General features: G+C 41.4%; 1 protein-coding gene across 5 annotated transcripts in view; it reads right to left on the reverse strand.

The window, feature by feature from the left end:
* Nucleotides 1-20,096, reverse strand: part of LOC141739526 (ethanolaminephosphotransferase 1-like) — a 59,445-nt gene extending 39,349 nt beyond the window's left edge. The window contains exons 1-4 of one of the 5 annotated variants that reach the window (XM_074576986.1): nucleotides 9,065-9,311; nucleotides 7,996-8,093; nucleotides 6,004-6,061; nucleotides 3,685-3,753 (exon numbers count right to left, since the gene is read on the reverse strand). In XM_074576986.1, coding sequence (XP_074433087.1) covers nucleotides 3,685-3,714 — 30 coding nt within the window. In that variant the 5' untranslated portion in view covers nucleotides 3,715-3,753; nucleotides 6,004-6,061; nucleotides 7,996-8,093; nucleotides 9,065-9,311. Of the gene's footprint in view, nucleotides 1-3,684; nucleotides 3,754-4,409; nucleotides 4,589-6,003; nucleotides 6,062-7,995; nucleotides 8,368-9,064; nucleotides 9,312-19,585 lie in introns of those variants that run through there. The other 4 variants (XM_074576984.1, XM_074576985.1, XM_074576983.1 and 1 more) reach the window with 4 other exon arrangements.
* Nucleotides 20,097-24,071: the final 3,975 nt, after the last annotated feature.

Below are 24,071 nucleotides of genomic sequence, written 5' to 3' on the forward strand. Positions count from 1 at the left end.
TTACTAGTACCCTATAGAAGGATACGTTGCATTCTTTATTATCTAGTTAGCAGAGAGTACAAGTCTAATGCATCAACCTGCTACGTGATTCATACAACTGGAGGTGCCACCGGGCAGAATCACGTCTGCTCTCTGGCAAAACCATTGTATGCTTGGACCTTTAAAAAAAACTTTTTTAGTTCCACAAAATCCTGATTTCTGTTTTAACGGGTCTACAGCCATTCAGGCTAAAAGCCTTAATACAAACAGCCAATGTCTATTTGGATAATAAATGGTAAAGTACATGTATTTATATAAAGCTCTGTTCAAACTTGAAATATTCCTTAACTAAGTCACTTGAGACCACTAAAATTCTACTCATGTCCAATTCTAGTGATAAAATCAAAGTTCATAACGGCAACTGGGGGGGTTTAATTGACTTCAATGGGGCTGGCATACACCTGTGTATCCCAGTGGGATTTCCTCCTTTTCCTCTCATTGTCCTGCGCAAATGCGATTTCTCATGAATATGAATAGAGGAGGGATATTCAGTTCATGTAGTAGCTAAGTAATACTGTCTGTTATTTGTCAGAGAGCACGTGATTGTGCTTTACTATAAAATACAAATCTTAATTATAGGGAAAAGGACCGAGCATTGAATTAATTATTTATTTAAGAAGAAATATGTACATTTGCATAATAAGAATAGCTTTAAATAAGATGGCGAGAAAATTAGTTGTTACTCTATAGTTTCATATAGGTCTTACTATAATTTCATGCAACATGGAAAAGCTGCCGCGTACAGGAGTACCTTGGAGTACTTCAAGCCCGTTATAGAATCCAGGCACAAAACATTACCCTTCTGTTTTATCACCAGCTTCAACAGGTTTCTGAAGCACATACATCCAAAAATCACACACAAACTGATACAGGCATGTGATACATACAGTGCATAAGAAAGACATCCTTGGAAGAGGAAAGAGAGGAAGGTAATCCTCAGGATTCCCAGGTGAATTTCTAACCTAAATGCACAAATTCTTTGCTTTCCTGATGTCCCCATCACAGGTAAATAAACTGGATTATGATAATATATTTTCAGTTCGTACGTATGTCAACATCCTAGCTCATAAATTCACACATATTCTCTAATGTCTGGCTCTTCTTAATTTCTCAAAACATAAGAAACATCTCACAATGAATTCTGTGTTATGGAATACAGAGAAACTTGCACTGCCATTAGGGTTAAATTGACATATGAAAAGCCAGACCTAAATCCCAAACCTCTGTTCTCATAGGGTTTTTCATTTGCTTGGCTCTGTGAAATTTAGTGTGTTTTGTTGTTTGTTTTTTTTTTAAAGTCCTCTAGAATCTGTTAAAAATAGTCCATGTGGAATGCTTATTTTCACCAGATTAGAAATGAAAAGATTATTGATTCATATCTGTCTGCCATCTTATGTAAATTGATGTATTAGGATGTCTGAACTGAGAGAAATTACTTCTCCCAGTCATCAAGAAGCCCAACTTTGAATGAAAGGGTTAGATGCAATATTTCTTCTTAAAAAATTACCCTAGCTTTACAATACCTCACTTTTGCAATGCATTGTTCTATTTAAATAGAAATAAGATGATATACTGTAAAATGTAAATTCAATATTATATGCTAGATCACTGAATTTTATATTCCAGATCACACTCATATCCCAGTTATAATGCATACAACAGGTTCAAGCTACAAAAAAATCAATTATGAGTAAATGCATTCAAGGCTTCTCCTTCTAAAAATAAGATTTGATCCCATTTATTATGATACCACTATTTTACTTACAATTCAAGAGGGGAAAAAAAAGTATTTTTTAGTAAAGAGATGAGCAGAATTTTCTTGGACTGAGCCTGGGACAACAGTTACTGCCACATCTGGATTCAGGACCCAGCCAGGAACACAACCATCCTAGCAACCCCAGTTTCTACTAATATTTTACAAACAGTTAAATTTTGGCCAATAAGTTTGGCGCTCCCTCAGTTCTCAGTTTTACCTCTAAGAGCAACCAAGAGGACTCTACTGCAATCGCCATTGCATACACATTGCTTTCCCCTCTGCAGCTGTGCATTCCCAGCTCTTCCGCAGGACTCTGACTTTACCTGGCAGTTATCTTTTAATGTCAGAATGACCACTACAAAAGCTGAGAGCAATATATTTTCCCTTTAATTCCTTGTGATGCATCACTGAGAATTATGCTGTAACAGCCTTGCACCAGAAGGCAAACCAGAACATTCATTGCTCTATCTTCAAGGCACACGCTGAACAAAATGCCGAAGTACAGACAGCACCGGCTCTGGTCTTTGGTTCTGTACTCAGATCTCCCAGTTTTTGGAAGAAGTTTTCAGTCCTGTGCTCTGGTTTGGGTTCTCCTCCAGCAAGAAGCGAACAAAATCATGCTCAGCTAAAATTTAAGGAGGTTCAAAAAAAATCATTAATTTAAAAAATCATTAGAAAAAAAAAATTAGAACTTATCTCCAAAGGAAGTTTTTTGCTGATAATTCTCTCCCTTCACTGATGGCAGATGAATACCCATGGATCTCCTAAACCAAAGTGCAAGTGCACAGTAAAGCCTCTGCTCCTCTTCCGCTCGGGACTCCAGAGTGCTGGGGGGATTTTTCTGCCTCCTTGCTTTCCTCGATATTATGATGGGAACAGGAGCGGTCTCCCTGAACTGAATTACTGACTTCAGTTTCCCATCTTTGAATTGCTTTTGTTTCATACCTTGCTCGGGTTGTTTTTTAATTCCAAAGTCAGATCTAGTTGAAGATGTGCCTGCTTATTGCAGGGGGGCTGGACCAGATGACCTTTAAGGGCCCCTTCCAACCCAACACATTCTATGGTTCTACGATAAACACTTTCATGAAGTTACATTGAGGTTATGAATGAGAGATTATGATTTTCCTGCAATATCAAGCAATACCTGAATTACAGAACCCAAAGATGGCAGATCCAATAGCACTCTGACCACATTCATCCTCTTTTGTTTGCATAAAGGTCTGTTTTCCAATCTGCTCCAATCTAAAGATTTCCATTTAAGAGGCAGATGCAGAAATCATTGCTTCCTTGGACATCAATACAGTTCATAATTATTTGAGGTACAGCCCTTTTTTTTTGCCGACAAGAGCAAAACTAATTGTGAGCAGTTTTATTTTTAAGAACTGCAGATCATAATGCATTCAAGAGATGCCATCTTCCAATCGTTATGGTGATCATGGCAACCGCTCTCATTTTCAGCTTCTTAGAGAAACGCCTCGCTCCCTGGAGCAAGTACCCTTGGGAGAAAGAGAGACAGCACTTGCATAAAATCATGTGCACAGCACAGAGATAAAGCCGTGCTGTTGTTAGGCGGCATATGCTGCACAAAAATAATTTGTACTAAGTAAACCCTTCAGTGTCTGCAAAGCTGTTTAATGAAAGATGTAACAATGAAAGATGTAAAAATGAAACAGATGCCTTTCGTATAGAGATCAGGAAAAAACCCACCCTTATTTTTCTAACAAAAACCCCACTCAAAATCCAACCATACTCATCTTAAATATAGCTATATATCCTGTAACATTTGATTTCTTTTCTACACATGTCTTCATTTCAGATTTATTAATCAAATTAGATTGCATTTAGAACAAATCCTTCCATTATCATGTAAGATTAAATAAAACTCTTACCTTAATAATTTTGTTCCAGATGGGCTGCATGATATACACAGATAAAGGATTTGTATCCACAGCACTGTACTGTGAAGAAAGAAGCAAACATGTTAAACAAAGCACTGAACAATGCATATTTTTCCACCACTGTATATCCTTCAGCATCTAAAAACAATCACTCTTGAGTGTGGCTGGTGTAAATTTATTTTATTCTGATGACCATTCATACAGTTTTAATTCAATTTAAAAGCGCTGGCCTGGTTTCCAATTACCTTGTTAACAACGCTGTGTACTAACACCAAGGTTTTAAGCTGGTGAAATGGCAAACAGTCCTGTAGTCCCATTTTACTTTTAAATTCTTATTCATTTTACAAATTATCCTATAAGATTCCACATTTCTACTGTATGTTTGATTTAATACTTTTATTTGCACTACCAGTAATCCATAGTCTGAGCAGCATTCATTGCTAATATGTAGCACCGATAGTGCATATGGAATATGGTCATAGGTGCAATATTATCTCGCAGAGATACACAGCTTTTTACATAGTATAACAGTTGCATTTGCACTATGCTAATTCATGTAAGGCGATGTTACTACAAAAATAAGTTCTAAAATAGCACAGTTCATTACCACAACAAAGTTTCCCTATATTGTAAAAATATTATACATGTTTCATAAATTTCAACAAGTACACATCTGTATCTTTGGCAAACAAAATATTCCAAAAATCTGAGCCTACCCCGGATTGCTGTTGTCTACCCTTTCTCCTCAGAGGCCAGTATCAAGTTTTATCCTGCCTTGAGGCTGCAGAACACAGAACAATCTGCAGAAGAACGACCTTAACTGATAAAGCCACTCACAGCCACGTTCTTGAGCCCCAGCGGGTCCACGGTGGAAGAAGTCAGGCATCATTGGGGTGGTACACATAATTCTTTAAGAAATTCTTGGACTTTGAAAGTGCACATATGGTTTCTGTTGTTAGCATGATGCATATGACTCACATAAAGATTCAGCTATATCTATATACAGCATTATCCAAACGTCATGTGCGGATAATGAGAATAAGATAGGGATGCGTTAGACTACAATTTGTCCAAGCTGTCCACAGGCAGAAGAGCCAATGACAGAGAGGCTTTCATTTCACCTAACTTCAGCTAACAGCTAATTGTTCGCTCTATAGTTAATTTATCAACCTCCCTTTGCCAGCTACCCTTTGGACAAGACTGCACTCTGGAAGTACCTGTTTCACGTCATTAATTAACAAAAGAGCTTAGACACTTGTCTTAAACTTAGGTATCTTTTAGGTGACTGAAGTCTGGCAAGATTAATCGCAGCTTCAGTATCCCCGTTCTCCAAGCTTTTACACCCGCACTTAACGGGCACACACCTGAGCTAAGAGCTTTCAGTGGACAAGTGCAAGCGGGACAAAAGATGAACGCAGCACGCCTCAGCCTTCGAATGCACAGCCTATGACCCTTCATCTAATCTGTCTGAGGATATCGGGCTAGGGAGCGCTTAAGAACTCTTCCACACATTTCCTTTTTCTATCTGCATACAAAGGATATGCTTTAATTACTTTCCGGACAAAACAAAGCATTTGCTTAGTTATTTTGTTATTTGTGGTTGAGTTTTAATCACAGACAATAAATGTAGCATACTTGTAAAATTATTATAACACAGCTACATGTTGTGAATACTTATTGGCAACTATCCAAGAAATCACCTAACAGCTACTGGGCAGACTAACTTTCCATAATAGTATGGAATAAAATAGGAATAAAAAGTACAGTTTAGTGAAGTGGACATCACTGATTTTTTTTCTAAAAATATTGGAAATGTCACTTAAGTGTATAATTTTTCTCTGCTTTTGATACCTATATTATTTAAAACATGAAACAATCCTGTCACCAACAGCTTCTCTGACAGAATATATATTGCAATTCTTAAAAACATTAGCTCAGAAAAAATGAATTTGCAGGTAAAACAAAAGTTTTCACTGTTCTGTATGTATCTGCAGCTCCAGATGCTGTATTTGATACTGCATCTTTCAAACATTGATTATTACAACTGATTGACCTTTTGATGCTTGCATGCAAATTAACCCTGTTTGAACTGTCTGTGGGCTTTGCTTATATTTATGCCAAAAATAACAATAATACCAAGCCATACAATACTTATGCCAATAGAACAGTCAGGTAGTACTTAATTCACATGAGAACTATGGAAATCCACTGAAAATTAAGAAAATTCAAAGTATCCATTAGCACTATTCAGGTTCCAGGTAATCAAGATTCTGCCCAACATTTCTCTGTAGCTATTGCCCATTTCCTTACCTCAGCTGGTATTCATAGAGTATGTGAGGTGGTAATTTGCTGACCAGCAAATCCATACCTGGATAAAAACGCACAAAAGTCAAAATATGGGATCTTTGCTCCTGCTTTGGCTATCTCATTCTCCCTTCCACCCCAAGCCTTCAAAGTCAGAAAAAAAAAGCACAAAATGCTCGTTAAATAACAACAGTAAAATGAGGCTTTCTACCCAAAGTACTCACTAGCTGTCCAGAACTATCACTTGCTCCCAGGAGAAAAAAAGGAAAAACAATCTCATTTCTTTAAAATTATTTTTTTACATAGAAAATAAGAGAGATTATATAGGAATTTAAAAAATTATATATGAGAATATAAGAGATATAATATAAGAAGTGTAAGAGATTATGTAGTTTTCCAGCATATCGTATCTTTGTATCACAGACATGAACATAAGACACAGTCAGCTTTTTGTTCTCTTGACTGTTTCCAAAGTCAAGCACCAAAAATCAAAACAGTCCTTATATAAAAAAAAAAAGTAAATTACAGCCAGCTTCTGTCACCTAAAGATATTTCAAGAAACGTCATTCTGCTCATTCCTATGTCTATGGCTGAACCATGGTCCTCTAGGCGGGGAAGGAACATTCAGCAGATGTGCAGAAGAATGGAAATGTGCTCTTCCCTCGTCAGTGATCTGTTTTAGCCAGACCAAAGGAAACACCCATGGAAAAAGCATTCTGCTAGTTTTTTGTCATGGCAAAAATAAAACTTGAAAAACAAAGTCTGCTATACCGTTTAACACTCTGCTTTGCTCTGCTCCCAAGAAGCTACTAACCTCAAGGCCATGAAATCCTCAGGAGTTTAATGTGCACGGCTGCTCAGAAAAGCAAATTACTAAGTGACACGAACATGAATGCGAGAGCGCACCTAACCTGATGTAAAAAAAGTACTGCCATTTGCTATTGCTTAATTCTGTCCTTTTCAGGGCACTTACATCAAAAGACAGAAGTGGAGGATAAACCTGTTGGAGGTTTTTAAGCGCAAGGCTGATACAAGTGCTTAGCACTCCCCAGCAAACACTTTCTGCCCTAGTGTCCTGGTCTGAGGTAAAACAGAACCGATTTTCTGTTCAGTAATTTCACTTTTCAGCTAAACCTCTTCCAACTAACTGAACTCTCTGAAATTAACGGCATGTTTTTAAGACCGTAGCCTGCTCCCAGAGTGATAAGACCTGATTGTTTATAATTGATGCCAAAGAATGGTATGCAGAGAGGCTCGCTCTTATACTTATTGCTCTAACAACCAAGGTCAGATAACTTTGTTATTTGCCCCATTGAGAATCGGAAGCAGAAAAGCATAGAGAGGTCACACCTGCGGGGAGGAGCGGACAGGACAGGTGACCCAAAACTGACCAACAGGGTATTCCATCCCAGCTGCCCCATGCTCAGTATAAAAGCTGAGGGATCAAAGCTCATCCCTCTTTCTGCAATGGCCAGCATCCAAGGAGAACTCTATCTGTTTGTCTGCCTTTGATCCCAATCCATGCCTTCCTGAATCCAGATCCTGAATCCAGCTCCCGTCCATTGCTGAGTCCCATATGGGAATTTTCTGACACCTGTTGGTCATGCAGTCATCATCCTGGGAGCTTGATACAGTTAGAAACTGTACAACTAGAAATACATACATATATATATGTACAACTAGAAATATATACTGTATACAACTAGAAAAGGGATCTTGATTGTCATACAAAGAAGAAGGGCTTGGACTAATCAGAAAGCTTCTGTTAATTATTTTTAAAAGACATTGTAACAGTTGGGAGGGAACAGCAGTAGTCAGGGAATAGGAAAAATGGCATCAATCTCCATCTTACCCCCAAGTTCAAAAATACTTCTGCTGTTCTTTTTTAAATGGCTGATATCTCCTTGAAAGCCATCTGCTTTCCCTCCCTGCATTAATAATGGCTTCTAGCAAAGCTAAAAATGTGAATAGAGACAGCAGACACACGTGCACACATACATGTTGACTCGGGTGGCGGACGTAAAATCTACTTTTACTCTGTGTTTCTGCATCTTAATCTCCATCCAGGGGATCCGACGCAGCGTCTGTACGGTCAGCTGTGTCAGAGGGAAGAGGAAAGATGAGAGGATTAAGGTGAAGGGGAAAAAAAGGTATAAACACTAAGAAAAGTAAGAGTAAGGAAAGAAAAAGTAATTGAGGAAAAACAAAGGAAAGAAAAATGCGCCAAAGCAAAGTTTTGGCTACACAGAAGACAGACGACTGTTCTGGGGTGTCAGAGCAGAGACAACCCACCCATGGGTCAAAAGCACTCGCAGTGACCAAGGTCTGCACGGCTAAATACAAGATGAATGGTACTATTGCTTTCCTGTATTTAAATTATCTTATTCCAGGTAGCACTGTACTGTGCCATACAGCCATATGCATTCAGAGATATGCAGTAAAACTGTTTTGAATTGTTTAGACTCAAATTGTTGGCATCAAAATGGCTCTGTAGGTTTTAATTTCATATTAGTACCAACACATTTGCAACACTTCACATTCCTGCCCAGAAATCAGCCAATTTTAATTTTTCATTAACTTCATGAATCAGCACGGGATTTGTCATCTCCATTGTATACTCTGGAAGACTGAGGCACAGATGGGCTGTGATTCACCCTAAGAGTATATAGCAAAGGATACAGCCACAATATTGTTAGAGGTATCATATTTATATACATAATTTAAGTATAAGCATTACCAGTTTATTCAAATAAAGTCTACCCATATTAGCTTAACTTTATACTTCAGTTCACTTTTACAAAAGGAGATAAAAGAAGTCTATTAAAAATGTAAAGGCTGAAAAGTTTCTTTCCCAGACAAATTAATGTTTAAAACGGCTATATATCAGAGAGTAATCATGGTTTAGCTTGCAGCATATTGAATATATGGTTCTGTGATCCCTCGAATATTTCTTAAGAAGTTAGATGCCTGTTATGGAAGAATACACTAGCAGTTCCCACATGGAAAACATGAGAACTGTCTAACGATGACATAAGGACTTGGATGAAGAACATAAATATTGTCATACCTGCCCTTTTCCTGCAAGCAAACTCAGCCAGGTCAGGCACAGGTACGGAAGAGCCACAGCTGTACCTATGTGCTGATGTTCTAACGACTCAATGGTCCCACAGGCTTGGGGAACCAACCTCCTCTTAAGTCATGTGTTCATCGTGTTACCCATGCGAAAAAAATCTCTATCTATTGGTGAGCAATACCTGACAAAAGAGCAAACGATCAAAGAGGGTAAAAGCACGTAAAGAAGTTACTACAAAATAACCAAGTGTTTGCCTCGCAATGCAACACACCAGATGTACCTGTGCATGTCATTACCTCACGATGAGTATTTGATGGATTGAGGTAACCTCTACCTAAATGTAAAAGGATAAGGTATTTTCTGTGGGGGAAGCACCAAAATGAGAGCAGCTGAAATGCAGTAGGTTTCCCCACATCTTATTCCACATAAATTATCCCTCTAAAACTGGTTCAGAGTGTTATCAAACTTTTAAAGTGCTATCAAAGTTTTAAATGGCCTTTGAACCTGTAGTCATTTACATCTGTTCAAAATGAATGAAACAAATAATTTTCTCCTCCTCCTAAATTAACTTGTCATGAAGATAACTGAAGACGGCCTAAACCAGCTGAGAATCAATACATCAAATTAAAAATAGGCAAAATTATGGTCTTTAAACAAGTGATCTATTGAAAATAATAATTCTGCAGAATGGTTTTCCACAATATTTGCATGATGGCATATTTCCACAATGCCACCTGGACATCTACTGTTCGCTTCTCCAGCACATATAAATGTGAGCTTGTCATCATTTGGCCTATACATATACATGGCGACCTACATCTCGGATGGAAAATTTTGAAGGATCTGCTGATGGAAGAGGTTTGAAAAACTGATGTTCCACAGCGTATATTAGAAATAAACTAAAAAAGATTTAAGCAAGTGATGAGGTTTTACTGTCTACCATGTATGACCCAGCCATCCCTCCCAGGGCCAGTAAAGAGTTGGCATCCCCTTCCTCGGGCATCCATGGGTAGACGCTGCTGAGGGGAGCAGCTGGGTCCCAGCCCTGGTGTCTGGGAGCTTTCGGCCTCTGCCGGTGGGACAGGACAAGTTGCCAGGCCCTGCCCTGCTGCCCCAGGGCCACCTCTGCCCCAGCCATCATCACACCCTGACAGCTATCAATACCTTCCTATGGCCTCTTTTATCACATCTCCTCTTTGATTATGCAGTTTCACAGTACCTGTGTTTTGTAACTGGTAGAAAAGGGGATAGGAGGAATCATGATGGATCAGGACAGGAATATTCTCCTTTGGATTAGACAACGGTTTTTTGCGGTTTTGAAGGCTGCAAAATGACCCTCCCAATCCAGGGTGTGAACCAGTCGCTACTTCAGAAAGCTTGGTGGGAACTCTCCCTTCTGGGCAAGTTATTTCACACTTAGGCAACAGGAACTTTGCCTCTGGGGTATCTTACACTTCTGGAACTCCACAAAAATTAAAGAAAATACTGAAACAGTGATACATCTGGTAACAATTTTCCATCCACCTTTCAGATTCCTAGAATACATTTAACACGTGGTTTTCAATTCTACTTTATATATGTTTTTACAGGTTTGTAGATGTTATGGAACACAGTCTTGGGTTTTAACAAAAGCTTCACAAAGGGAAAGAAGAGAAGTACACTATAAGACAACAATATACAACAATATATATAATATTGTGGTTGCCAAATGAATACCAATTGTTCGGCAGTTTAAAAGTGCTGATGTATTCCAAAACACAATCATGCTATTTCTAATAATAAAATTACTTCAGGTTGTATCATCATTTAGTTAATTATTCATAAATAATGGCTTGGATTTTGGATTTCCTATTGCTTAAATAGTTTGGACTACTCTGCCTTTTCCCCGCATCCTTATATCTATATTTTGATTACATCATGGATACCTAAGTCCAGGAGTTATAAGCCTCTAAGAGATCTAGGGCTGAAAAGTATAACATATGAATAGAAACTGAAGAACAGGGTTTGTAATTTAGCCTGGAAAAGAGTAGGTAGTGGTGGGCATGTAATTGCATCCTCAGATGCAAATGCTTGTCTCTTTGGGGTTCTGAGGTTGTGGACTCTATCAACTGATGCTTGCGCTGCCTGTGCCAGGGCTGGAGGTGGCTGCACTGTGAGGGAAGAGGCTGCTCAAGCTGGGCTCCTGAGCAGTTATCTCCTCCCTAACTTTGTCCCCTTCAGTTCCATTAGCCTGTGCATACCTATGGCTAGGAAATATGGTTAAATTTTCCTTCCATCTTAAACTACTCCTAGAAAATACTCAAAACCTGGTATGACAGTTTGGACAACTCAACAATTCTTGATGGTATTACTAAGTTGCTAGGAAGTGGTAATTACATAAATTGCTGTCCTGTCAGTGCTTCTTTGTAGACATAAACTCATCATTCAGACCTCCTCATTTTCGGGAATCCTGAATGCATTGGGCCACATACCACATCCTGTCACTTAATAGAGGTATGTATGAACCCGTGTCGATAAGGTCATGGGGCAGGTGTAGTTGTGCGTTGGGACAGGCTGCTCTTAGGGAGTCATGCCTGCTAGTGGCACATCTCCTTGCCTGCAGAGAAGTGCCATTGCCTCAAGATCACAGAATTGTGGGTTAGGATCACAGGATTATTCAGGACCTCAGCAGGCCTCTAGTCCTGCTTCCTTCTCTAAGTAGGCTCAGCCATGAGCTCAGACCAGGTGCTTGGTGCTTTATCCAGTTGGGTCTCGAAAAGCTCCAAGGATGGTGACTGCACAATGTCCCTGGGCAGCTTGTGGCACTGCCTTACTGTGTTCCTGGGGAAAATTTTCTCCTTACATCCAGCGTGAAGATGTCTTGTGCCCGTTCTCTTGTCTTCCCACCATGCACTGTCATAAGAAGCCTGGCTCCATCTTCTCAAGGACTTCCCCATAGGTACTGGGGGGCTGCTGCTAGGTGCCCCTGAAGCAGTCTCATCTCCAGGCAAAACAGGCCCCATTCCCTCAGGCTCCCCTCACAGGACAAGTGCTCCAGCCCCAACTACCCTGGTGGCCTCCACTGAACTTGCTCCAGTATGTTGATGTCTTTCTTGTATTGGGGACCCAAAACTGGACACGGCATTCTAGATGTGGGCATAATTACTTCCCCCTTACTTAATAGGCTGTGATACTGTTAATACAGCCTAGGATATTGTTGACCTTCTTTGCTGCCAGGGCACGCCAAGGGCTGGTGTTCAGCCTTCTGTCTACCACAATCCCATTTGCCAGGAGTAAAGGGCTGATGGATCACAGATCTGCTGACTAGCTATGCTTGAACTGTGGGATCTACGAGAGACATCAGAGCCACACCACAACTGAGAAGCATATTTCGGGGCAAGTAGTCATAATAATATGCTGCCCCCAACAGTGAGGTTCTTGCTCGCTACATGAGACTAGATAGATCTGATTCTTTACTCACAGGACTGTAAGCACGCAGACCAAGAAGAGGTGAAGAGGGGATAACATTGGAAGTCAGCAACCATTTTTCAATCGACAGTAGTTATATTAAGTATGCTGCTTAATTTGTCTTCAGGCAAAGGCTTTGTTTAGTGGGACACTTTCAAACACTTAACAACAAAGCCAAAATGATGGAAAAGAACACAGAGGTAGAACAAAATATTGAGAAAGGGACAACAGAAGGCAGATGCACATTTGTTGCCGTAAAGGGGCAAAGGCAGAGGCTGGCCCAGACTGTCAAAAGTAAAAATCCTGCTAAAAACCAAAAATTGCAGACTCTCAAGGAACTGCACAAAAAGATCCTTGACCATCCCTATTCAAAGAAGCTCTGACATGGCGAGGAAGTTGATTTCTGTGTATTTTTTTTGTGTAGACTGGTCTTATACAGTTGGTAAAGGAAACGACAGCAGGATTCTGTGCTACATTTATTTGTGTGCATGTACGAACATGTGTGTTTTCGGAGGTGCCAGCAGCCCTTTAAAGATCAAACAGTAGACTGGATTCCCACGCAGCTGAAGCTGTCTGTACCTAAATCTCTGGGGAACCCAAAGAAACTGCTCTAGGCCCAAATAGGCAGACAGATTAAAAGTGGATTGCAGTTTTTATGAGGGATGCTAAACAGGGCTTCTGTACCACATACACTAAACACTTGTGTTATCTAGTATCCTGATACACAAGAGAGGAGATATTTCACAGAAAGATGCAAAAACCCAGTTCCTCCCTCTACAAAACAATGCTTATAAGAATGGTTCCCCTAGATTTATAACAAATAAGCCATATCCAAATCACAGCTACATCTTTGCAATTAGCCTTCTATTAAAACACAGATGAATAAACAAAAATAAATACATATGAATACATAAATGTGTATATATGCATATCCTATACATAAAAATCCAACAGAATTTCAGAACAGTAACATCTCTTGATAAAGCAATAAAATGAAATTATGTAGTTGGTGTTTGCACTTTTATGAGACTCAACAAGGCATACAACTCTTTATATGCAGTGTATTTGTCCCAAAAGTGATCTAATGAACCTTTTTAAATTCATGGGTATAATGTGTCACTCAAAACCATGTACAATTACACCATCATTGGGAAAAAAGTCCTGCAGCAAGTAATATCAAATGCAACATCTCTGTGATGTGATTTCACTATGTTGTTGGCTCATTAGCATTAGCATATGATATGTGGAAGGAAAGTAATGCCTACAGAGCTCTTGAAATCCTACATTATGTCAGCTACCATTACAACAGGATGAGGAATAAGAAATGGTGTGCACATGAAGACAGTCTTTCAGAATTGTGTAATTCAGTTGGCCCACAACTCTTCCGCACATGAATACAGTAACAGAAAATGTAGGGGTAATGAGTGATTTGTTTTATTTCACATATTATTCAACAACTTTTAATTACAACCCCAGTCTTCCGATCCATCAAAGTAATATGAAGAAGACCGCAAGGTTTTATTTGTAGAAGAGTGGGCTGTTGATTGACTGGTTTTATGAAAGGTAGAAAATGTTAGTCTTCACTGCCTCAGATATTCGAGGGCTTTATTAAACTGAGGTGGTTGTAAAAAAACTAACTACAGCAGATAAAACTGGTGATAAAAATTAGGAAAAAAACCCCTTAAAATACCATCTGCAAAAACACTATCTAATAAACATGTAATGTATGTACTCAACACATATAAAATTGTCCACATGCAATCATGAACAGTATTAACTGTCTCCTAAAAAGTTCCAGAAAAATATGCAAATGAAAGTCTCATGTCCTAAATTTTCAAAATCATGAAAATCCTTGTGCTACTGGAGTTGAAAGCAAAACTGGTCAATAATGTGAGCAGAACCCATTGCGTTTCTAAGTCTCACAGTTACACAGGTAGCCTTAGAAATGCCTAAAGACTTAACCGAAATCCAGTCTTGTATCTGTACCGATTCTGAACTTCCAGAAAGTAATTCGCTAGATCATATTCAACACGCTTTGCTCTTTTGGTATAAGTCAGTATGAGAGAAAAAATCCAGCCTTGCAACGTGATCATCATAAGTCTGATCTTGTTTCTCGAACCTACCAAAATGAGGGCTGGGATGTAACTTGAGAGGTCTTCTAGTCCAGCGCGTTCACCTAATGCAGGGTCACGTTTAGTAGACATTCAGGAAGCAGATCAAGTTACCATGAGGTAATTGCTTGCGATAAATGACCATGTCAGCAGGTTAAAATAGAACACATTATCCAAAACTTTGCTAAAAAAGGTATGAGCACCTGCTTATTAACACTCAGTACTAGACTGTAGATCGTCCCTCAGAAAAATCGAACCATTTCTTAAGACTGATAAAACGATTGCACAATCCCCCTTAGTACCTGTTCTGGCACTTAAATACCCTTATCAACACAAGACTGACACAGCATCTGCCTTCAATTCCTCTTTGCGCAGCCAAAACTTACGTATTGTCTTTCTTTAATAGGGCATGCTTGAAGAATAACTGGCTGTTAGGCTCTTATTCCCACAGTACTCAGACTGTTTCTCATCTTTTGTAAGTCACTTAATATTCCTAATGCCATTCTGTGGATTGTAAACTGTATGCCAAAGAAAGCAGGACACGTTATTCCAGCTGATGCCCGATAAGTACATCAGCTACAGCAGTATATGTAACCCTTTGACATATCTATGACTCTTCACTCTTAATAGCTTTTTTTCTCTTTATTATAACAGCCACAATGCTGCTGACACTCTGATCCCCAGGTATCTTTTTTGCAGCCTGTTGTCTCTTATTTTGTGTTCTAAATGTTGATTTTCTTTCCCTTAAGCATTGTAGCTTGTTTACCAAATTTCTTCATATTGATTTCTGGCCATTATATCCCTTTTTCAAGAACATTTTAAATCATAAATCTATTCTTCAGTGTTTTAGTATCGCATGAAAATTTTACAAGAGTGTAGTCTCCCTTCTGTTAATTAATGAAAGTATTGAACAGCAATAGAGCCGAGACAGAGACAGCTCTGTAGGTAGGATCCCATTTGATAGAACCTCCTACTTTGACCGAGAACTTAAAATTACTCTTTAGAGTAATGTGCTTCCATTTTACACTGATTTATTCTTACTTACCTCTCCCTACTTTACTTATGAGAATGTGGGACAATATCAGAAGTCTTACTCAAATGAAACCACGTATACCTCATCACTGCCCTCCCCCTTCTCTGCACAGGGAGTTACCCTCTAAAAATTGGCTTAGAGGACAGAAATAGCGTGGACATACCAAGATGAAAATGTGGAATCTTAGACCTTTGTTTTTAATGTCATCTCTGATTTTTCAAATCATATTTTCCCAGGCCTATTCTTTGAGTCAAGCCTCTATAGCTTTTCCTTAGATCTGTTTTATTCTGAAAGAGGACAAGGCATCCAAGTTTTCTGGCTTGGAAAACCTCCGTGCATAGGTGCTGTAGAAAAGCTGATTCAATGCAGATTTGCAAGGGAAATCCTAAGATCAGAGTGATGAGAAGAGGCAATGGCAACAAGAGCTCATCATTCTGTTGAGAAGAGGAGGATAAAAATAAAGAACCACATTCTGCTTTTATTTGTACTCATCACCTGACTGTCCCTGAGCTACTTGTTTCCAACAGAAACCTGAAGAGGTGGAAAGAAGGAAGCTGTGAAATTCCATGGGCACTCCTCTAGAACTGCAAAGTGCTGATAACAGAAACATAAAAGTAGGAATGACATGACCCGAGCCCTAAAACTGCAGTTGGTTGTAGCATTTTGGCTGTGTCACTCCAGATCCTAGGGAACAGCACAAAATCCAAGTATCAGCTGCTCTACAGATGCAGCAAATCACCTGAGCATGCAACTCTCCTGAAACCAGAACCTGCCCACCTGCCCCACAGGCGAGAAGATGGCAGAATTATCACAGCAGCAACACCCAGGATTCCATCTGAACTGTCTCATCAACACATCCCCACCTGTTGTTGGTGCGCTTTTGAGCGGAAAAAGGAAAACTGAGTCTCTGAATCTCCGTTAACACTCAGAACGAACAGGAACAGATTTGTAAAGTGAAATAGCTAGCCCTAAGGATCCAATGTCCACGCTACAAGGGTTTCAGGCAGTTTTACGCTCAACTGGTTCCAGCATGATACTACAGACTGAATGTACTGGGGGTACTTGTGCATTCCTAGCACACCTGGTTTGGGTTCATACAAAGGGAATGCATTTTGTGTGCTCTGGGGTCACTCTGTGTTATAAACCAAAGCTTGGTAACTGGGAGAAACTCGCTTCAAAAGCAAAATATACATACACCTGATGACACTAAAGGGTGCAGAAGTCTTTGCATTCATTAGGTCTGCCATTCCCTTTGCACAGAACTGCACTGGTTTTGTTGCCAAGGCCCTCCTCCAACTGCGAACAGGAGACAGACAGTGCCCAAGACATACAATTGCGGCATTCATGGCAGAGAAATGAGTTCAGCTGTGTGAAAATTTTGAAAACTGAGCAGTATTTTTTTTTCAGGCAAAAACTGACCTTATGATTACACAAATTATTCTTTTAAGCTGCGTTACAATCAGCTCCCAGTTATCTGCAGATAAATTGTGCAAAGTGTGGAGCACATTGAGCTAGTGATACTAGTGCAGATACAATGCTGCAATGTGGTGCACAACTCAGAGATGGATGCCTGCCCCTACCTCATTTCCTACATACACTTTAGCTCTGGAAGCAATTAATTGTTTTAGCCAAATATTGAACATGTGCTAATAAATCCTTCCAGAGATTATCCAGCTTTTCACAGGGCCAACCTGCGCATCCCTCCACTGCACTCTAGAGATGGGTCCACCAGGGAACATGCTACAGAGATGTCCAAGTGGTTGTAGAAAGAGGTAACCTGTGTCTCCTGGGCACAGTAATCTGAGTTTAGTGCCAGTCCTGTTGACTCGGCAGCAAAGGCGGCAGCAATCACCTCAGCAGGGCTGGGAAGCTGGAGGAGCAGGATGAGGTAATGCCCAAGGCTGAAGGGGAGAACGGAGGAGATGGCAGCCGGAGGGCAATAAGAGGTTGAAGAACATGTCTCAAGTTTTGCAGGTGGTGAGAAGCTGTGGTGGTAGCAGCCCTGAGCATGGGAGGGTGAGATGAGGAGGCGGGGAGGAGATGGTGGCAGTGATTAGTGTCTCCTTGCCTCTCCTTCCTGCACTTCTTTTGCATTTTTGGAGGATTTTAACCCTTGTGAGCAGTGCTTTGGGAATGGGCAGAGCTACTTTCACCTGCCTTGTCTTCCTGCAACCTGGAGCACCAGGCAGACGGTGCAGATACCCCACCAGCTTGGCAGCACTGACCTCACGCAGCTGGATTTCCCAGGGTGAAACCTGTGTCATTTGGATTCATTTATTTATTTCCAGAATGCCCCAGGCCCGAGTCACCTTGGGTAACAGAGAACTGACTATTTGATTTCAGCTTTCTAAAACCTGTACTTACCATAGTTTTCCAGAACATAGTTGAACACATACTTGTCAAGTGTCTTGGCTAATTCCTGCAGTTAAGAAAACTACCTAACATACTTTCTGGCCTTTGCAATGCTCCCAAGAAACCAAAGTAATTTCAATATACTCAACTGAAATGTTTTCATATGTGATTCTATCTTTTGGTAATCATTTGCCCTGTAACTCATAAGTAGTACACAATGCTTACAAGTTTTAAAAAAAAAATCTTGTTTTGGTTCTTCCCCATATGCATTTGTTTGCTGCTATTTTCATTCAAGTGATAAGGAAGAATGTATTACAAATGTTCCTTGTACTTGTACTACAAACTCGAATATTTTAGGAAAGTTAAATAATAATAATGTCTGCTTATGCTAAAAATAGCTTTTTTTTTCCTCTAGTGATCTCAGTCAACACTGCGACTCCCCTGTTCAAGCACAGGCCTGCGCAACTTACGCCCAGTGGCCAGACGCAGCTTGCAGCATGTTTTATCCCACTCACACCAGAGACACACAAAACAGGTTGGTACATTTTAACAAGCTGCTGTGCATAACAAGTTCCTGGTAAATGACCTGGAGACGGCTCTTGAGACCACAGTTACTCCACCATCACTCACCCTGCAGTGCACAGGCAGAAAACGGCTGGCCCAGGGAAGGGAGATTTGGTCGGAGCCGGGAGAAGCCGAATGCCCTGGTTGGAGGCCAGGCTGGGAGGGTGTGTGGTGAAGGCAAGAAGCATGGGGAGCACGGGGATGGGGCTGCTTTGGGAAACTGAACATAAAATAAAAGGTTGGGGGTTGTGCTGTTGGAAGCTAGTGTGACCCCCATGCTTTTAACAGGGAGCTGGGTGAGGATGCGTGAACAGGGTGGTACGGCCCACCTCGGACACCTGCACCCCAACCACAGCAAATCTGGATAACCCCCTGCAACCCACCTGCACCTGGGAACAAAACCCAGGAACCTCATAAGTCTGCACCATAACGTTGGTAAATCAAAATATCTAATGATCCACCCATTCACTTGAATTCTGCAGGCCTGTTATTTGCAAACATGAGGTTTCATTCGAATTACTTAAAGTAAGCTTTTTCTTTTTTTTTGTCCTGGCTTTCTTTTTTATTTCTCAAAGCCAAAGCATTCCTGCGTACAAAGAACTTGCGTAGAGCCAGACAAGCACCACCAACGCACACTTTCTTACCGAAACACTGAATTACTCCTAACCCATGCCTCTTTAAAAGGTGCAAGGCTTTTCAAGATGTTGCTACTCACCTAAAACCCAGCTAACTTTGTTTCCACCGCGACCTGCCGCTTGGTAAACACACGGCTCCCACCCCCATACTCGCTTGGTGTGAGGGAGACCCCGGCCAGGTCCCGAGCACCCTGCGGGCACAGGTAGGAGCCCGGCAGCCCCTCCGGTGGCGGAGGGACGGCAGAGCCGGGCTGGGCGCTCCGCGGAGCGGAGCAAACGGTTCCCCGCAAGCCCGGAGCCCTCTGGAGCCCGGACACGCCGAAACCCGGCGGACCGGCCGCAGCCCCCCAAACCCCCGGGGTCTGGCCCCTACCTTGTACCGGCGGAATCCCTCCAGCTGCCGATCGCTGACATACCGCCACCGCCACATCGCCCCGCCGTGCTCCGCGGCGCGCCGGGAGGGGCGGAGGGGAGGGAATGAGGGAGAGAGGGCGGGAGGGGATGAGGGAGAGAGGGCGGGCGGGAGGCGGCTCCCCGGCCGCGCCCCGCGGGATGGGCCGGCCCCCGCGGCCGGGCAGCGGCGGGGCTCCGTGGGGCCGCGGTGGCGGTGGCCTCTCCCGGGCGTCCACGGCCGTGGGACCAGGCGTTTCCCCGCGGCGCCGGCAGGTTCGTGCGGGCTCGGCGGCAGCCTGCCGTCAGCATCTTCTATAAACCTTTGATTCCCTCACGGCGCTCGGTGCTGGGGATGGTCTGCAGCAGCCTCCCGTGGTCACAGCAAGCCGTAATCCAATTAACGTTGCAGTATCGGGCCCCGGAACTTTTTTTGTGGTTAAAGTTGTATTAAAGATGCCGTGTTTATAGCATGTGTGAAGATCATAGAATCATAGAATTGTTGAGGTTGGAAGGGACCTTTAAGATCATCGAGTCCAACCTTTAACCTACCCTGACAAGAGCCACTTCTAAACCATGTCCCTAAGTGCCCCATCTACCCTTTTTTTAAATACCTCCAGGGATGGTGAATCCACCACCTCCCTGGGCAGCCTATTCCAATGTTTAATAACCCTTTCAGTGAAAAAACGTCTCCTAATATCTAATCTAAACCTCCCCTGACGTAACTTGAACCCGTTTCCCCTCGTCCTATCACTTGTCACCAGGGAGAAGAGGTCAGCCCCCATCTCTCTACAACCTCCTTTCAGGTAGTTGTAGAGGGTGATAAGGTCTCCCCTCAGCCTCCTCTTCTCCAGGCTAAACAACCCCAGCTCCCTCAGTCGTTCCTCATAAGGTTGCCTCATAAGATGTGCCTGTGAAGACAGTATACAAAACAGTGTTATGATGAGAAGCTCAACAGGAGCCAGCAATGTGTGCTCACGGCCCAGAAAGCCAACTGCATCCTGGGCTGCATCAAAAGAAGCATGGCCAGCAGGTCAAGGGATGTGATTCTGCCCCTCTACTCTGCTCTGGTGGGACCCCACCTGGAGTACTGTGTCCAGCTCTGGAGCCCTCAGCACACGAAAGACATGGACCTATTGGAGTGGGTCCAGAGGAGGGCCACGAAGATGACTGAAGCACCTCTCCTATGAAAACAGGCTGAGACAGTTGGGGTTGTTCAGCCTGGAGAAGAGAAGGCTCCAGGGAGACCTTAGAGCAGCCTTCCAGTACCTAAAGGGGGCCTACAGGAAAGATGGGGAGGGACTCCTTGTCAGGGAGTGTAATGATAGGACAAAGGGTAACAGTTTCAAACTGAAAAAGGGTAGATTTAGATTAGGTATTAGGAAGAAATTCTTTACTATGAGGGTGGTGAGGCACTGGAACAGGTTGCCCAGGGAAGCTGTGGATGCCCCATCCCTGGAAGTGTTCAAGGCCAGGCTGGATGGGGCTTTGAGCAGCCTGGTCTAGTGGGAGGTGTCCCTGCCCATGGCAGGGGGGTTGGAACGAGATGATCTGGAAAGTCCCTTCCAACCCAACCCATTCTATGATTCTGTGATTTAAGTAACGCATTTTAGAAACAGGTGACACTGAGGATTAAAGATTCTATTGGCATTCCTTTCCAGCAATAATCTGCCTCTTGCCCCTTCATTAAAACACCTGCACCAGAGTCCTTCATACCACATCAGCCTGCAGTATGTTCTGCACCTTCTGATTTCCAGGGAAACGAGGCACTGGTGTAGGCAAAAGACTGGAATACATCAAGAGTAATATTTCAGCTGCAAGTGCATTTAAGCATATGGCATGACACCTTGTGTTACCTTTGCTGTACACTATTAGAAGGAGACTTAGAATTAGAATACACATCAGGGTCTGAGATCTTGTTCACCAAATGGAACCTATCCAGAAAGGAAATCAATTAAAATCCATTACTCGCACCCCATGAGCTCTTCCAGGCACCTAATGCATTGTAAGAGCCAGTGTTATTTTACAAAATGTGCAGGTTTAATAGGAATGATATACAAGTTAAAATCACTAAGTGCAAACTGTATACAGTGGTTCTTGTTCTCTATTATTAATTACACATTAATCACTTGAGATGTGCTTACACCTACATTCTGCTTCCAGCAGCAGCATCTGAATTTCTGCTCTTGAAAACAATCTAGAACTGCAGCTCTTGGCTTCAGGTTATTGATTCCAGTCAAGAAAGCTAAAGTATTTGGAGCTCGTATATTTCAGGAGCCAACTCTTAATTTTAATTAGTGTTCACACCTTGGATTTTGATTTGGGATCCCCTTCACCTCTCATTGTTACTATTGTGTTTTTAGGTTGTATTATGCTATTGAATTAAACTACAGGGGTAACTAAGAAAAGACTCGTAACTACTACTGTACTCAGCACAATTTTTTTAGGCAAGTACATTACTAAAACTGACCAAGCCATTTTATAATTATTACTTTCAATTCTTAACTCCAACACTCATAAGCCTCAAATACAAAAGCAGAAATTTGACTGAACAGGTATTAGCAGTGTGATGGACAGTGGTAGAAAAGATGCTTGCTTTTCTGAAAGCTAGAAGATCGCAAAGCATTTTTTCTCTTTGCAGGCCCCTAAAGGTATTTTAAAAGATGTGCTGTTATGAAGAAGGAGAAGATATATGGATATAGCAGACCGAACATGAGTTTTATTTCCTGTTTGTCTCTCAAAACTGTCTTAGTGATAAATGAAACTCTTTTTAAAAAAACCCTGTCATAAATACTCCACTAAACAGAAAATGTAAAAGACTGCATATATGTAAAAATGTAATTTCATGAATTTGTACCTCAGCAAGTTCTGTGTCTACTAATGATCACATCCAAGGAGGCAGCATTAGATAAGCTATACTGAAGAGAGGAAAACAGACCCGTGACTGGATATGGAACACCACTGAGCAACCTATGACACAACTAACACGACATTTGAGAATACTGTGGAAATTATACTGACATGTGCTAGGCTTTGATTTGAGAAACGTCCTTGATTTAGGCATCACGATTCATACAAATTGTTGGCCCTTAAGACCAAGCATGCAGGTTAGCCAAGCCCAGGTGTGAGCAAAACCCACAGCCGCGTGGTTTACTGCTACACCTGATGTTCTCACTGTTTCCATGCACACCTGTGTATATGTTTAGAGGTTATCCCATGGTTTAGGGTTCTTTTCCAATTGTTTGAGCTGCGATCCAAGCTGTGTCCCCTACATGCAGGACTGTGGGAAGAGCAGTGAAAGCAGCCTTAGTGCTGTAGCACATTCCCTTGTGTCCTTTCTGGAAAATTAATGAGTACGAGTTGTAGCCTGAGTAAAGAGGAGCTCTAACTGGCACCAGTACATGGCTATTTTAACCTGAACAAACTTCCATTTCATGACCTTGAGTGTGAACGAGATGAACATTAAGACAAAAGCCCAAATCACAGCACAGTTAACTTTCACTGTAGAAAAAACTTAAGTTTTTTATCAACTGTGGCTGGGATATTTGTGACAGTTCAGACTTTACTAAGTAAATTACCTGGATTTCTGCAGCTCTGGGGAAAACAAATCAAGGCTGGATTTGAATCCAGTGAAATCAATAGGTGAATTCTCAGGTCTTCAGTGCTGATTATTAATTATGTGTAGCACTGAGAGGAAAGCAGTGATTTATTATTTTGTAAGAGAGGACACATTGTACCACTGGTACATGCAAGAAAAAGTTGGAAAGAGTAACTGTTCCACAGATATGAATGGTATTTTAAAAAAAAAGAAAAAAGAAAAACAGGAAAGGAAAGAAACCAATCACCAAGACAAGTTATATTCTTCATCCATCAAAATGGTAGGAAAAGAGATGAGGGTTCAGGATGGCTTAGAATGAATTTTCTTCCAGTTTCTTCCAGTTTTCACTCTCTCTGCTACAAGTTATATTAATAAATTAATAATTATGGTGTTTCTTGCATAGGGAAAACTGCCTCATACGGCAACTTCAGCTTTTAATAATTTATGACAGTGTCTTGTTTATTCCCCAACTTAAAGCTGCCTGCTATGCAATAGTCTTTATCTAGAAGGCATCTAATAGTACATCCCTGCCTACTTCAAGAAGATAAGAAAAAGCAGAGAGAAATCATGCAGAGAGCAAACCCCAAATGATTAGCTGCCAAAGCAGCTGAAGAAGGGACTAATGTACTGGGAGGAACTGGTAGAGAGGGAGCAGTGTGGGATACCTTATATTTCCGTGGAATATATAACATGTAGGACTCAGGCAGTGCTTCCCTCCCCATCACTGCACGGGCTAGCACAAATCTCTCGATATTCAGGATGTCTATGCTGCAAAAGAAGAAAGCTTTTCTAAGGTGGCTAGAATCAGTTTAGAAGCTCGACTTGTTACAGACTCTGTAAAATTATCTCAGTCTGTTAACCTGGTTTAGAA

This window comes from Larus michahellis, chromosome 2 (genome assembly GCF_964199755.1).
Source record: "Larus michahellis chromosome 2, bLarMic1.1, whole genome shotgun sequence".
Lineage (NCBI taxonomy): Eukaryota > Metazoa > Chordata > Aves > Charadriiformes > Laridae > Larus > Larus michahellis.